At 35.6% G+C, this 16,642-nt stretch overlaps 1 protein-coding gene across 1 annotated transcript in view; it reads right to left on the bottom strand.

The window, feature by feature from the left end:
- Window positions 1-16,642, bottom strand: part of LOC136029403 (uncharacterized) — an 86,224-nt gene that overhangs the window by 57,986 nt on the left and 11,596 nt on the right. The window contains exons 2-3 of the mRNA XM_065707767.1: window positions 2,129-4,260; window positions 530-709 (exon numbers count right to left, since the gene is read on the bottom strand). Of these exons, the coding sequence (XP_065563839.1) occupies window positions 530-709; window positions 2,129-4,255 (2,307 nt within the window). The 5' untranslated portion in view covers window positions 4,256-4,260. The remainder of the gene's footprint in view (window positions 1-529; window positions 710-2,128; window positions 4,261-16,642) is intronic.

Raw genomic sequence — 16,642 nt, 5'->3', positions numbered from 1 at the left:
TCCCATATTTGCACTTTATTGAAAAAAAAATTATGTGCATTTTCAGCTTAACATACATATGCTGATATTTATTCCTGAAAATGTAAATAATATTTGACTTATCTAAAGTTATAAAAATGAAAACATTTAATTTTTTTCAGTAGAGTGCAAATTATGTTTTGGCTTTGGGAGGGTACAGAGATTTTGAGCCCTACTCATGTTAATTTCTACTCGTTTTGAGTTTGAATCTGTTATTTATTGTATTTAATGTTCGTTTTGGGTTTCATTTATTTATCGATGCTGACTTGTTTATGCTTGGTAGATTATTTTATTTTTGCTCATTTTTAGTTTAATAGAGTTCTATACATTTCTTTGGAAAACTTATTTTATGGAAAACGTTTTTTTAATTAATAAATATCATATATTGTCCCTTTTACATTAGAAAACTCAACTTTTACTTTTAAGACTAGAATTGTTCACTAGACTAGTCTTTCAACGAAAGGATGAATCTATATCCCGAAGAGCAAATATCAAAAATGAACTTTCTCACCTTTTTACGGGCTTCTGCTAACTTTTGCGCCTTTGACTTTCTTCCTCCCCGTCTCCTCCAATGAACGAACACAGGTTCAATGTCTTCTTTTGTCTGTGTCTCATCATTTTGACTCATTAGCTGATCAGTCATCATAGATGAATTCATACTTATATCAAAATCCGCCCCCATCTGTAACGACTATAAAAATAATGTTCAATCATCCTAAAATGGCATAAATAGACATAAAAAACTGACATCTAAAAAATATTCTTTTACACAAATGAAGAGGAAACGACTTCATATTCAGAAACATACTTTTTTCTAAAACACAGTGACATCTACTATCCAAATATTTCACAATTTTTAACTGAAATTGAGAGTGACTTTCAAGATGAAGTAGAGAATGATGAATTTGTTGTGATGTAAAAAATAGAAAATTATGCTCAGGAGGATGTCTGCAAATTAAAAGAAATTCTAAAAAGAGGGATATTTTGTGCAAAATCGTTCTTAGGTTTGTGTTAAGTTCACCAGAACATCCAATTTTGTGGTTAACTCCCTTGACTTTTTCTGGATACAAACGCCCTTTAAAGAACGTTTTGATATCCAACCTCAAGAAGTTCAAATTCTTTTATAAGGTCTTTTGTTTTTGCATCAATGGAAAGAAGTCTTTGAAAAGAGGAATTTCCATAATCGACTAAGATATTATAAAGGTATTAACTACGGGGATATTTCCAAAAAAGTTTGGATCATCATATGAAATTTATTTGGCGATTTGGTTAAAAATTTACTATTCGCTTATGGTCACAAGTTATCAAATACATAAGCATTGGTTTAGGATTGATCCATGCAAAGGAGGCCAATAGCTTGGGAAATCGTTGTTTTTATGCATAAACGTTAAAATGTTTCCTGAGGTTCCTATGACAGACCTTTTCAGGCAACCCTTCTCTATCCTCTCCCTCCAAAATGTACATGAGTAGTTCCTCACTGAGTGGCACTCAAATATAAAATAGAACAAAATCCTCAAACGGAATAGAGATAAACCTCAAAAATCAAAATGAAGAAAGACTTAAATACAATAAAACACGCAAAACAAAATAAAAAGACAAACTTCAAACAAAACATCCTTATTTAATTTAGCATTCACCTTTTTGCAGTTAGGAGGATTGGGTGTTTTTTTTTTAATATTTTTCCTATGGAGTTTTATCTTTTTATTTTTTTCAAGAATTTTATTCTTTTTGCAGTGAGGGCTTCAGAGTAAAAATATTTTCATTCCTTCTGGGTTCTACAACCTGAAAATTTACCCTAGTTTAATTCTTCTTTTTTTACGGAAATATGTTCTAAAGCCCTGAAGCAAGACATGAAGTAAAAGAAAAAAAAATATTAGGGAGGAGGTTGTAGTCACAATGCACATTTACAAGGAAGTTGCTCTTAATGGGTGGAAATTTTTTTTTTAGCCCCGTTTACGAGCCCATGTATACTAATTATTTTGAAACACAATGAAATAATTAAATATCAGATACTTTCCCTTTTCTTTCAACCCACTAAAACAAATTTCAGGAAATGACGTGCATAATTAATATAATTGAATTCCTAGAGAACGGATCAAAATAAATGTACCGTATCGTCATTAGTGGTCTCATCCATTGTCATTGATAAATCTTCATTAACATTCATCACCCCTGAAGTTACACCATCTGTCTTTAATTTGTTTTGTTTCCCAAAAGCAGAATGAAAATTCAGACTTTCCGAAGTTTTGCCTGAATTTGCTTCAGATTTATTATCGTTGTTAGAGGTTGTAGGATCTATGATCGTTGTCTCGTCTATCATAAAGCTCTGCACATGATGAAGGCTCAAACGTTCATCTGCGCTCGGGACATTTTCTTCTGTTTTACCAATTGTTGCAATGCTTTTGTCAGGGTTGTCGTCACGATCTGTTAGAACAGGTTCATGATCAGTCATTAGAATAGCTGATTCATTTTCACCAATTCCTTGAGAAAGAGATAACTCCTCCTTAGCAAAAGAAGGCATATTATTTTCTATACCTTTTCCGTCACTTCTCGGAGATTTCCTTTCAAAACTTTTTTCACTTCTTAAAGAGAGTTCAGAATCTGAAAATTGGACACTTCCATCATCATCAGTGCGACAATCACATGAATTACCAAGCATTGTAGCCAAAAATGGACTAAAATGACTAGCAGCAGATTTTTCATTCGAGGGTAGCACAACGTTCTCAGTTTCATCAGAATCAGGTTTAACTGCAAGTTGCTCTTTGCCTTCTTCAGCCTTAAGTTCATTTGGTACATTTTTTGAATCTGCAGGGGCATTACACACTTCTGCAGCTGGTTTTACCTCAATCTGTTGTTTTTCAGTATCAATTTCTGAGTCTTGACAAACGATGTCTTTACCTAATTCAACTGAACTATCAATGTTATTCTCTTTGAAAAGTTTAAAGGTCTTTCCATTTTTAGTATTGCTGCTATCAATTTCTTCAACTTTACTTTGCAGATTGTCAATGCCATCGAAAGCCTTTTCATGAGATTCATTGCGATTTCGGCAGACGGTTTTCACATCTTCAACTTCATTTAGCTTATTTTTGGCATCATCAGTAGCCTTTTCAATGGGTTCACTAGCAGAACTACCACCTTGGCCAAATGTTCCCCTATTTTCAACTTTAATTTGCTTATTTTCTGCACCACCAATAGCTTCTTCAATGGATTCACGAGCAGGACCACCACCTTGGCAGATTGTTTTCATATTTCTCATTTCAGGTTGCTTATTTTCGGCACTGTCAGTAGGCTTTTCAACAGGTTTACAACCAGAAGCACTCCCATGGGAGGATGTTTCCATAGATTCAACTACAGTTTGTTTATTTTTAGCATTATCAGTTCCCTCTTTGTTGGGTTCACTAGAAAAAATATCACCTTGGCAGACTATTTCCATATTTTCAACTTCACTCTGATTATTTTCAGCATATTCAGTAGCCTTTTCAATGGATTCACGATTGGTATTACCCTCTTGGCAGACAGGCTCCATGCTCTGAATTTTATTTTGCTTATTTTCGGCATTAGCAATATCCTTTTCAATGGATTGCCTAGAAGAGCTACCACCTTGGCAGATATTTTCCATATTTTCAGTGTTACTAATGGCTTTGTCCACAGATTGACTAGTAGGCATGACATTTTGACAGATGGTCTCAACGCTTCCTATTATATTTTGCTGATTTTCAGTATATTCAATAGCATCTGCACTGGGTCTACTTTTTTCAATAGCCTTTTCAGCATCACTATCGTCTTGACAGACAGCCACCATATTTTTCACTTTATCATGTGTATTGTCAACATCATTCACAGGTTTATTCTCAACACTGTCAATAAAACAAACATTTCCAGCTTCGTCTGTTTTAACTTCATTCTGACCAGTCTTGTCCTTTATAGTTGTTTCTTTTTCAGAGTTATCATCTTGCAGATTCTCTACATTATTCTTTACTTCATCTGTGGTGATTGCACTATCTAGAGAGTTTTCTGAATGAATCATCTCTTGATTCGTACTATTTTCATCTTGTTTAGTATACTTCTGAATGGTTTCCTCTTCAAGAGGCGCCAGCAAACTATTGGAGTTTGCATAGTTCTCTTTGTCAAATTTCTTTACTGTAGATCCAGATCTTTTACTTTCTTCATCTGAGGTGACATTAGATGGTGGTAAATTTGCTGTCTCTTCTTGTCCTTTTGATGACTTCTCATCCATTGCTGCTGAAAAAACAAGTTTTTAGTATAAACAGGAAGAACATGGCTAAAGCAATACAATTGTAAATATCATGCAGTAATAATTTCTAGTCAGGAATGACTCAAATGCAATTAGTATTTTATCTGAAAAATTTGGGGTGCATTGCAGTTTTATTTCCCGTCATAAAAACAAAATATACAGAAGAAATAGCATAAACATAAAATCTGACAGTTAAATGCAAAATGAATGTCATTAGATGCTAGTTCAGTATCTTTAAACTGGCCATTCAACATTGGGACCGAGCATATAGGTAAAGACACAGCTCCATCTTCAGGGATAAAAAAAACAGTGCCTCAAATTTTTCACAGTGTGTGATGGCGGTGTTCTATGTTTACAAAACTTCTTCAGTCCAAAAATTGTTGACTTATCGTCCCCTCCCCTTCAATCGTATTTTGAACACTCTTACTACATAAGTTCAACCAATAAGCAAGGGAAGATAAGGATCTAAAATAATAGAAGGAGGAAGTAGCATCTTATAAAGCTTAACAAAAAATAGATGCTTCATAAGTAGCCGAGAAGATTGAATTAAAAAAAAAGTCAAAAAAAATTTCTAGCTAACAACTTCATCAAGCGACAAAAAAATATCAACATAAACGAGCTAAGGCTTTTTATATATATTTGTTAATTTTTCTATGTGACACCACATCGAGTTGCTAGTCTCACTGCTTCTAGTCTTTGCACTTAGTCATGCTCATTCGTCTAATCACTGTGCTGGACAGCTTGTGTCCAGGGAAAAGAATTGGTAGTCTACACCTTTCCCCATATAGCCTTGGTATTGAAGGATGGATTGAAAAGGCTGAAGACCTCAGAACAGTATTTCTTTTTACTTTTAATCATACTAAATAAAAATGAAATAGAAAGGCTTACAATGTAGAAAAAAGGCTACTAGAAAAAAACTACTAAGCTCCTTTCAAACTGTTTTATCTTAGTGGACACGTAGCATAAATATTGCATACACATTTATATACATGTTCCTATGACTACACAAATAATCAGCTGGTTGATGTACGGGGTAAAATTTAAATCATCTAAAAAAGTACTCTAACTATTTTTTATGGAAACTTTATTAATCATTCATCAGTTTCATAAGAATTATCATCAGAATCAGTGAAGTCTTCATCATCGAAATCTTCATCAAAATCTCCATCGCCTTGGCCCTCAAGAGCCATTTTAGCTAGTTTTTCTTTTGCTATTTGATATATCTCATCACTTGACTTATTAGTTTGCTTCTCAGCATTCGAATCCACATCTTCTACTTCTTTGTCGTCTTTCTCTAAAAAAAAGAATCATTTAATAAAAATGAAAACTAAAAAAAATAAGAAGTGGAAGTAAATATTACATTAATATAATAATCAGCGCGATAACAGAATTTTCCAGTGCAAACAAAAAAGAGAATGTAGTCAATACCATCAAATGAGCTTAGAAAATCAAGCGAAATAAGCAAAAAAATAATAGAGGAATTTTTTAAAGAGATATCTCTCAAAACTGTACTCTTCCAGGTCTGAATTGCAACCAATCACAGAGACTCTGGAATTCTAGGGAAGATCTTGTGGACCAATCACAGCGAAAGTCTGTAAAGATGAATTTGTATTCTGAATTTGAAAACAGTCTCTCAAAACTGTACTTCCAGGCCTAAATTGTCCAAATCATCCTGGAAGATCTTATCTTTCAGAGCATGTGCAGACGAATTCACAATTTAAATTTCAAAACATCTTTCAAAACTGTACTTCCAGGTCTGAATTATCCAAATTGTGCTGGACAATCTTTTGGACCAATCAAAGTGGACACATATGTCGATGAACTTGCATTCAAAGTTTAAAAAATAACTCTCAAGACTGTACTTCCAGTTCTGAGTTGTCCAAAGCGTCCTGGAAGATAATTTGGACCAATCACAGGAGACATATATGTAGATGAATTTGCATTCAAAATTTGAAAAATATCTCTCAAAACTGTAATTCCAGGTTTAAAATATCCAAATTATGATGAGCAACGTACATTCAAAATTTGAAAATTTCTCTCAAAACTGTACTTCCAGGCCTTAATTGTCCAAATCATCCTGGAAGATGCTTTTGCACCAGCCACAGAGACCATCTGTGTAGATGAATTTGCATTCCATTTTTGTCTGTGTAGATGAATCTCATTCCAAATTTTGAAACATCTTTAAAAACTGAAATTCCAGGCCTGAATTATCCAAATTATGCTGGAAGATCATTTAGACCAATCACAGGGGCCGTCTGTGTAGATGAATTTGCATTCCAAATTTGAAAAAACATCTCTCAAAACTGTACTTCCAGGCCTGAGTTGTCAAAAGCATCCTGGAAGATATTTTGAACCGATCATAGAAGCCGTCTGTGAAGATGAATTTGCATTCCACATTTTTCTATTGCTTTTTTAAAACATTTATTCATGTAGACACTGCCAGACTCAAATCACAGAAAGGGGTGGTAAACATTTCCCCAAAAATTTTTCTATTTACCCGGGGAAGGTCCTTTGAACTGATCTGATACGACAGCCTCTCTGTCCCTTTGGCCAGGTGTAGCCAGACTGACTCAGCAACATTGAGTCATTCAAAATCTAAAAATGTCATTTTGGTTTCTACCTATCTTGGTCTATATATCACTAAAGTAGAGCGTATTTTACCAAAGGCAAACCTATGTCATTACTGAATATTCACTTCTAAGTTATGTTCTCTTACTATCTCTGTTCAGGTCTTCTTTTAGCATAGCTAGTTTTTTAGGGGGAAGAAGGATATGGTTCAAATTATTTGGGCGAGGAGGGGTGATTATAGGTTTATAACTCAAACTGAAAAGTGTGTTTTTTAGCCATAGTATAACCAAATAGAAATTTCTATAAACTTTTCATATTTGACTCGGGGTTGAATGGCTTTGACTACATGGCGTACTGTTGCATGTAAGGCTAGCCTACTTGTAGATTCAAACTGTTCCTACATTATGCTAAGCTTTAAAGTGTTTGGACTTGAACAGATAAGAAAATAATACGGGGAGTGTGTGTGTTGTTTTTTTCTTGGAGGGGGAGGGCATTAATTCACACCTGCAGCACGTCTGCCTCATTTGACGGCCCATAGAAAACAATGAGAATACTTTCAATGGTCAATAGTTTGCTAGTTAACTTTAATCATAGTCAATTATGCTTCATGACATTATTCAATTAAACCGAAAATAAACATTTCCACGTTAGTAAAATGGCAAATTATCAAATTTATCAAATTCTCAGGATATTATCAAATTCTATCATAGTATACATTTTTTTAAGCAAAATGTATAGTTGCCATAATAATTTCTCACTGTATCTGGTCTATCAATACAACCAAATTTATATTTTGCCAACAAATAGCTAATCAGGGATACACAAAAAGAAAGGCCTATTTAGGCCCACAGCTCCTGTAATCAAGGGACATCTACAATTTTTCTTACAATATTCTACTGCATAATTTACTGATTTTCAGAAGTTGCAATATCTTCCTAAATGTTTGCCCTTCCGACATTAATTTCTGCGTGGGTGCATAGGGTGTAGCTGTGGAAATTTTATCTTGTTTCAAAATAATTCCGAAGTATGGTGAAGTGGTAAGTAGTAAGTCAACTTACTAGATAAATTTTGATCATCCAGTCTTGGGGAGTTTGAGTACTAGCTTTATTAGTATAAATAACAATCATAAAAAAATACAGCATTCTTTTACGAAAAACTGAATTGCAAATCAGAATCATTTCAAATGCCTGGTCTGACCCTCCTTGCTCTACTGCAAGTACCTACATAACTCTCTCATGAAGGTAATTTAGGGACATAGGGCTCAACTAACAAAAAATAAATAAACTTTATAAGACAAACGAGCAAAGACTTACTTTTGTCTGCATTGGCCAGGTATCTCAACAGCCCTCTCCTTTTTCTTTCTGGCAGGAGTTTAAGTTCCCTCTGGAAATCACTATCCATGCGAGCTTGCTCAGCAGCAGAAGGTGGCGCTTTCATGAGAACTTCTTTCTTCTCTCCACACTTTGCACAAACCTCCAGCTTCTCTGAGCAGAGACTACACATCATGTGATATGCATACTTAACAGACTTTTGCATACACTTCACACATTTGACAGGAGTACTCAAAGGCTTATATTTATTAAATTTAATCCTCCATTCAATTTGATTTTTGCACCGTTCACACACAGAACATACTTGGATACTGTTCAAAAGCTTTGTTAACTTTGTGTCTCCATGTAAATTATTTTTATAAGCAGTGGTGTTATTGTACTTCTGTGCTCGTTTTCTCTGAGGGTTTCCTCTTTGGCTGCTCATGACCTACAAAAGAGCAAGAGTCAATAGCAAGCTCAAAGAGAAAACACTCAACACCCAGAGACTATAACAAGGAACAGATAAATATCAACTTGTAGCATACCCGCAATTCCAATTTGGGAGGGGTCCTGCCCATTTCCAGAGAGGTGTCTACCCATGAACCGTAGTTCTGTTAATAGGGCCCACCAGCCATGGAAGCCCTTGCCAGATGATCTTGTTCGTGCTCGAAGTGGAATGTCATTCAAGAGAGGTATTGTTGATAAACTATTCTACTCATTGCAGTACATCCATACATTTTATTAGACCCATAGAAGAATTTTTCGTGCCACTTTTTGTTTGTTTCAGTAAACATTGTAAACAGTCAGAATTGTGTGCTTAATGTTTTTGGTGATAATAAAAAAAAAAAAAAAAAAAAACAATAAGTTCCTTTTGCAAAAATTATATAACTAAAAATTGTATATTACAATAAAATTTCAAAATCCTATTTGTAGCTCTAGTAGCTCTAGAGCTATGTCTCTCAGCCTGTTCCCCTAATAATGAAACTAAATAGATTTCCAAAATATAGACGTTTCTTGCTACATAATAAACGAAACTACTCTATCCTGGTCCTGAAGATGCCTCCAGAAAAACTTGGATAAAACATAATCTTGTCTTTGACGTTTGTCCACAGTACCTTGACTAATAAGTACCTTGCAGACAAAGCTCTTATAGGTAGGTCCAGCAAAATTGGGAAAAGTAGATCTTTGGCCTCTATTTCTCCATTTATTTGGAAAATCTGTTCCTTTTGAATAACCTCTGGTGACATGTGTGTTGGGGAGAGGGGGGAAGGTATAGCACCCTCTATAGAATTTACATTAGTGCATTGTAGGCAATGCTCACTTTTTTTTCGTATTAGAGGGTTTTGGAGCCCTATTTCGTTTTAAATGCCTAAAATCCTTTGTTGTCAGGAAAGATAAAGTCAACTTTATAAGCCCTTATTACTTGGGATGTATTTTATTCATACATGCAAAGAGGGGAGATCAGTTGCCCTCCTTCAGGATTTTAAGGGAGATAGAGGGAAATTAGAAAAAAATCGTAACAACATGCTTTATCTTGCTTTTTATGTGCGGACAAAGGTAAAAGATCTGACATGGCACTTGGACTTCAAGAGCTTGAAAGCTATAATGACATAGTTTATTCTACAAGAGCAGGCAAGTCTTTGTATTTTATACCTTTCCAGTCAGAATGGGCATGGTGTATTCCAGAGTTCTTTTGTATATTTCAGGTGGCCTCTGAACCAACTATTAGTTGAATTATTCATTTAACTGACTTGAAAATATAAATTCTCAAGTTCTATTTATTTTTCATAAAATAACAAAAACAATATCCCAAAGGGCTCAATGGCCCGTTATTTGGGAAACGGCATACAATATATAAAGAATGACAAAACTTGACATAAACATACTAACCAACATCTACATATAAATCTATAAGGAAAAGAAATCAACTCACCAGCAGTCCCCATAAAACAGCGACCCTCACATCACCCGACAATAAAATTCAAATTAAAATTATCTGCGTCATCGAGGATCCAATGCCAACAAAACAACAACCCCCCCCCCAAAAAAAAATTAAACCATAAGAAACATTTAATATGAAACTTTTCTTCTGTCTCTTAAAGGAGCCAAGTGTTCGTGACTGTCGGATCTCAGCGGGAACCAAGTTCCAAGCATGCCCCACAGTCATGGCCAGACCGAAATCTGAACGAACAGAGGGAGTAGCTGAAATCATCACATCCTCCCAGTTTCGAACTATTTACAAGTTTACTTCCCCTGCTAGTTTGAGCAGTCCCGAAAAACGACATGGGAGATCTCCCTGGAAGTATTGATATGTCAACGAAGATAGAGACAAAACATAAATATCTTTAATCTTAAGGAGGTCAAGAGGAGTGTGTGTAGCCGACTGGAGAATTCTTGCTGCTTTCTCATGAAGATGGTGAATAGGAGCAAGTACCGAGGGAAATGTGGACATCCACACAGACGAACAGTAACAAATATAAGGATAAATGATAGAGAAGTATAAAAGACGGAGGATAGGGAAAGGAAATAAACGCTTTAAATTTCGGATGATCCCAAGTCCACGGGAAATTTTCACTCTTGTTATTTGAACATGCCACTTAAACGACAAATTTTTATCCTGAAGAACTCCCAGGAATCACCCATATCGATCCAGGGAACGACTTATGGAGCCTCTTGGTGTAGGAAGCTCAGTAATTGTGGGGCAGCTCACACCTTTATGAGAAAAAATAAGAAGGTACGACTTTTTTACATTTAAAACCAATTGATTTATGTCAAACCAAAAGAGTATCTTCTAAGTCATTGCTTGAAGCTTTAGAATAAGGGATGATTCATTTGGAGCTGCAGCACCTAAAGTAGTGTCATCTGCAAATGCTATCAATTCTTCTCGACTATCAGATGTGAGCATCAACGTAGTCTGAGAGTAAGATTTATGACACAATCAAAAGCAAACATTGTTATTTGGGATGTTAAAAAGTCGGTAGACCGTTCACATAGATGAGGAAGAGGGTTGGCCCAAGAATAGAACCTTGGGGTACTCCGTATTCAATGGGAACTTTATTGTCTATAACTTCCGTGGCGATAGATCTATCAGTTAGGCATGACTAGAACAAAGACAATGCTTCCCCACGCACACCAAGATGAGAAAGTTTGCCAATGAGGATCTTGTGTGTAAGGCTGTCAAAAGCTTTCTTTACATAAAAAAAAAAGGCTCTATGAATAAGATTAGAATCTAAAGAACGTCGTATAATCTGAAGAAGTCTATTACAAGCATGTTCTGTAGAATACTTTGCGCTGAACCCAAACTGATACTAATGAAAAAAAAAATTGAGCTTGAAGAAATCTCACCAGACGTTTGAGCATTGCTCTTTCAAATATCTTAGAGAACACTGACAAAAGAGAGATCAGCCTATAGTTCCCAGGATTCACACGGTCACCTCCTGTAAAGAGAGCTATCACACGCGCAAATTTAACACGTTGGGGAAATACTCCTAGTTGAAATGACCTATTAATCAAATGTTAAATTGGGGCGATAATCGATGGAAGGATATGTTTAATTACTTTAGCAGAAATTAAGAGAAGATAATCAATTTTTGAAAGTTCTTAAGTCATTCCCAAACATTCTAACAGCAGCACGAGTAGCACTGGCTTGCCATATTATGGCCACAATCCTATTTCAAAATGTTCAGACAGCTTTACACAAAATAATGACTTTTGGTTTCTTTGGAATTACTTTAATTAAACTAATCACCAAATAATAAAATTTAAATAGAAGCGCATCTTCTGTGTTCTAATTTTGCTATTACATTTATGATAATCTGTATTTAAAGAGTTGATTTTGGATTGTGATTTTGGCATGTGAGCTACATACTATACGGACTTTCAGTAATAGATATACACTTAGACAGATTTCAGCAATAGATACCACAGCCTAGGAGGGAAGAACATTTAATTTTTGGTGACAATTTTTAGTTTTTCAACAGTTTCTCTTGGAGCTAAATCTCTTTCACCCAAGCCGATTTTTTTTTATTGTAGCAACGAAAATATTACTTGTTTGGGACAAAATCAGGGGTGTACTGGACTAATCTGTACCCTAATCAATTAAATTTTGCCATGGAGATGATCAGAATGGGAACCTATGTTATGTCTTGATGAAAAACGAGCTTTTACAAATGATGTTACAAATGATTGGTTAAAACTTTTGAAGTATTTATGTGAAGAATAGAGTTAATGTTCATCATGCAAAACTAAATTCCGTATGAATGATCTGTCTTGCACACAAGAAGTTAAGATCAAAATTATGAAATACCTGATAAAGATTAGGAAAATAATATTTTTTTTTGTTCTTTCTAAATTATATGACTCCAGCAATCTCTAATAACAAATTCCATTTTCCTTTCCCCCAGCAAAAAGACACTGACTAACAAATGTTATCAAAGCACATTGTGTGGAAAAGTGTTCAAATAAATTCTATTAGAAAATAATACTTTGCTATCCAAAGCCTTGCGGAAAATTGACAGCAAATTTCACTTCATAGCATAAGACAAACTATGGTTAAGTTTCTTCTTTTCTTCTTTTTTAGGTCTCCTGCCGGGCGCCGCTCGGCGTAGAGGGATGTCTGCCTCCTACATTCACGTCAGTCCATTGCAAGGGTTTGTGCTTTGCTTGGTCTGATATTTGCAATCGCAAGAAACTCGGGTACGCTGACGGACCATCGTTTCTTCGGTCGGCCGCGAGGTCGCTTCCAACCGCCTTTGATAGGGTCAAAGACGAAGATCATCTCTGCAGGTTGTCCAAACCGTTGTAAGGTAAGCTCAGCTGATAAGGTAGAAAACTGGGACTGCTTGGTGAGGTGCAGTAGCTTCTCGTCACTCACTAATTCAAACCACTGTAGACCTTTTATCCTTCTTAGGCTCTTCGACTGGAATCCATCAATAGCCTTTAGGGTTACAACTAATGCTCGCCAAGTCTCGGCTCCATAAAGCATCACAAAATCGACTAGGGAGTTAAAAATTCGCAGTTTAGTTGAACAGCTAATACCCGGTTTTTGCCAAAGATGACAGTTCAACCTGCCCATAACAGAAGACGTTTTGGATAGCCTTACTTACAGCTCAGGGAGAAGCAAGCCATCTGAAGAAATTGTGAATCCCAGGTAGGTGAACCTTTGGACAACTTCTATGCTAATTGTTCAGCCCAGGCTGGCTGGAGGATTGACAGCAGGAAAAGACGAGTCTATGGCCATAATTTCCGTTTTATTCCAGTTTATCTGCAGCCCCACATTTGCGGCCTCTTCTCGCAAGATTCGAAGCGCTTCCAGCAACTCATCCATTGAGTCAGCAAAGATGACCAGGTCGTCAGCAAAGATGACCATTAAGAACATTACGAACATGGGCTAGGTCGAACTGAAACAATACATTTTGGCTTATTGACAAAGTAGCTCTCGAGTCGCAGACACGTTCTGTGACAGAATGAAGAAACAAGGAAAGAACAACTAAGAAAATAACAAAACCGAACAAGGGAGATTTTTAGCAAGAGAAAAAAAAAATAACGTCTAATGTCTGCTACAAAAATATCGGAAAACTCAAATATCATGAACTCAAGGTTTGAGCATTTTCTCAATTAGGATAAGATGAAGTTGATCAAATTCTTAGTAGTGGTGTATATAGTCCTGTGTTCTTGCGGAAAATTTTACATTGGCAGAATCCACCAACAGTGGTAAGAAATGCTACAGGAACACAAACTTTCAGGAGACAGATATTTTAAGTTTACAAGTAAAAATGATGATTTTGATTCTGCTTTAGCCCTTCATGCTTTTGAATACCCAGATTATTCGTTTTTTTTTTATAAAAGATTTACCATAATATTTTAAGGGAGCAGCAGAAAAAAAAAATATTTAAGGACTCGTTTTAAAAATAGATGCTCGGAATACTTTTATAAACTTTACAAACTACAAACTTTAGACAACCCCCACATAACAACCGTTATTTGCATTTCTCATCAAATCACTCCCATTCTGTGACAGGATTTTTGGCTATCCCTTTAGTAAATCAAGTTCTAAAAATCATACGCCATCCCTCATTGTTTTGTATTACAAAGGTTGGTGAATATTTAAATTCAATAGGTTTAATCCCACACTCCATGAGAAGCAAATGCAAAGCCAAAATTACATTCTTGTGCTGTAAATTGGGCTAGAGATATATTTCTTCGCGTTTCACTCGCCTAACTCAGCAAATTTCCTGAATAGAATAAAGCTGTCTAACATTGTCTTGCAAATCTCTAGTTTGAGGGCTTCTTGCCATCTTTGAGAATTATTTGAGGTGGGCAAATGAGACTTCCAGGACTGAAATCACAGTCCAAATTATGAAAACAAAGTGTATTTTAAGCTCTTACCTCTTTCCTTACTTACAAGGCTTTAAAGATTACGCTATTACCCTACAACCTTAAAAGGCTTGACTTTGGTCTATTTTTGTCTTGACTCATCTCAATTTTGAAAGTAATTTGTTGTTTTCAAGTGAGCTTAGTCTGCTTCTCTAAGACTGTAGTTTTTAGCGAGGAAATTTTGAACCGGATTTGAATTTTTGCTGCAACAAAATCTCTTAAACCATACAGGAAGGGAAAGAGTGTAGGTATGCTATGAGGTGAAAACATCTCTCAAGACCCTTATTTTGAAGGATGGAATAAACCTTGGATAGTTTATGCCAACAATAGCTGCTCTATATACCAGTCCAAATAGGCGTCCAACTTGCTGATTAAGTCCTGAGGTCCAGACAAACAAATATCAAATCAAATTTATTAATTATATAAAACTGAAATTATAATAAACTGAGTCAACAACATTTTGTAGATTCTAAGGAGTTTTCCATGGGTTTTTATGAAATTTATGGGTCTTTTGGGCTAATCATTCATATTGTCAGTGAAACAATACAATACATCCTTTGACAGCCCTCAGATCTGGTCATTTGAGATAACAAATGAGTAAACAACATTTTTAGCTTCTAAGCAGTTTTCTATTGATTTTATGAAATTTATGGGGTTTTTTGGGACTTAGAATTATTTTTAATTTTTTTACTTAGAAATTTTGGGACACTGATAATTTCTTGGTATGTATCCGAGAAATTCAAGAATGATGTGTTATCTGACATTGCATAATTATTCATGCTGTCACTGAAAGAAAAAACAATAGGGGGAGACCAGCCTAGCTTCGCCACAGCCCAGGTTCACCATTTGCGTTTTACTTGCAATCCATCCACGGAGAAAATCCCATAATCTAGCGTTTGAACTGCCATCTAGTAACGAAAGTTTAAGTAGATTAAGAAGCATGTTAAAACACGTTTTGTAAATTCTATGCGGTAAGTTGTTTTTTGGTGCTTTAAAACTAGATTTTGTCCTGATGGAAAATGGAAAAAGTGAATCCTTAACATGAAGGTATGAGAGGACTCATTAACTCAACGTGATCATCTGCAACTTAGCAACAATGTGGGTGCATATTTGATGCCATCTATGGTAATCACTGATCAGCACTTTTTCTCCTCAAAAGAGGGAACAAGCCCACGTTCGCCATCAAAAACCAGCCCTGGTTCGCCACTCCTAGGAATGGCGAACCAGGGCCTGGCGAATCTGGACGGTCGAATTCTCGCAATAAACCGACTAAGTCTATCTTCTTTTTTTACCTAACCGGGAAGTAAATGTTGTGATTTGCGTTCAAATGTGACCTTTCTTCTTCTTATACTTTGTGACCAACAGTCGGTATGATCAACCCCGAGAAAAAATACAATAGTTGATATTCCTGAATCAGCTTCAGACGACAATTCCTCCTCCCTTGGCAGCTGTTTTCCCAAACATGTTTTAAGTTTTTGGCTGCTATGGTGGTTGTGACGGAAGCACCAACCATGAAAAAAAACTGATTGTTCCAAGTTGTGCTTTTCCTTTTGGTTCAATGTGTGCGACTTTAAGTCCTCAATCGAGGATTTTCAAGAATTTCGATTTCAATGGTGTTTTTATTTCGATTTGACACACTTTTTGAGGTGTTCCTGGCTTCTTTTGAAATTCTCAAAAATGTGTCTCAATAACGACAATTTATTGTTCTTTAAACTCAAATAACAGCTATTATTTTGTATCAGCATTCATTCGGAAATATTTCTCACAATACGGTTCTTACAGCATACATTTTAAGATTACGTTGAAAATAAGTCGTGTTTCACTCTTTACTAAGCTGTAACTAGTGCTGCACTGATGATTAGAGAAACACTAACCACCAGTATTCTGCTCAAACTTATATGTTTGTAAAACCAGACGTGATTAATGCACCAAGGAGATTCCTTAGATATGTAAAAACGCGATTCCTCACTTTTCTGTGAGCAAGAAGACAAAAGAAAATAGCGTTTATTCTCAATTATTTACCGATTTTGTTTCAAACCAGAGATTCATTGCTTCTTTGTCTTGCTTCCTCTATGGGATATAAAGCTGAAATTCAACCTAGATTAAACTGTTTATA

Source organism: Artemia franciscana, chromosome 7, assembly GCF_032884065.1.
Source record: "Artemia franciscana chromosome 7, ASM3288406v1, whole genome shotgun sequence".
NCBI classification, from domain to species: Eukaryota; Metazoa; Arthropoda; class Branchiopoda; order Anostraca; family Artemiidae; genus Artemia; species Artemia franciscana.
Note: the sequence above shows the minus strand (reverse complement) of the source record. Positions and strands in the feature narration are given on the sequence as shown.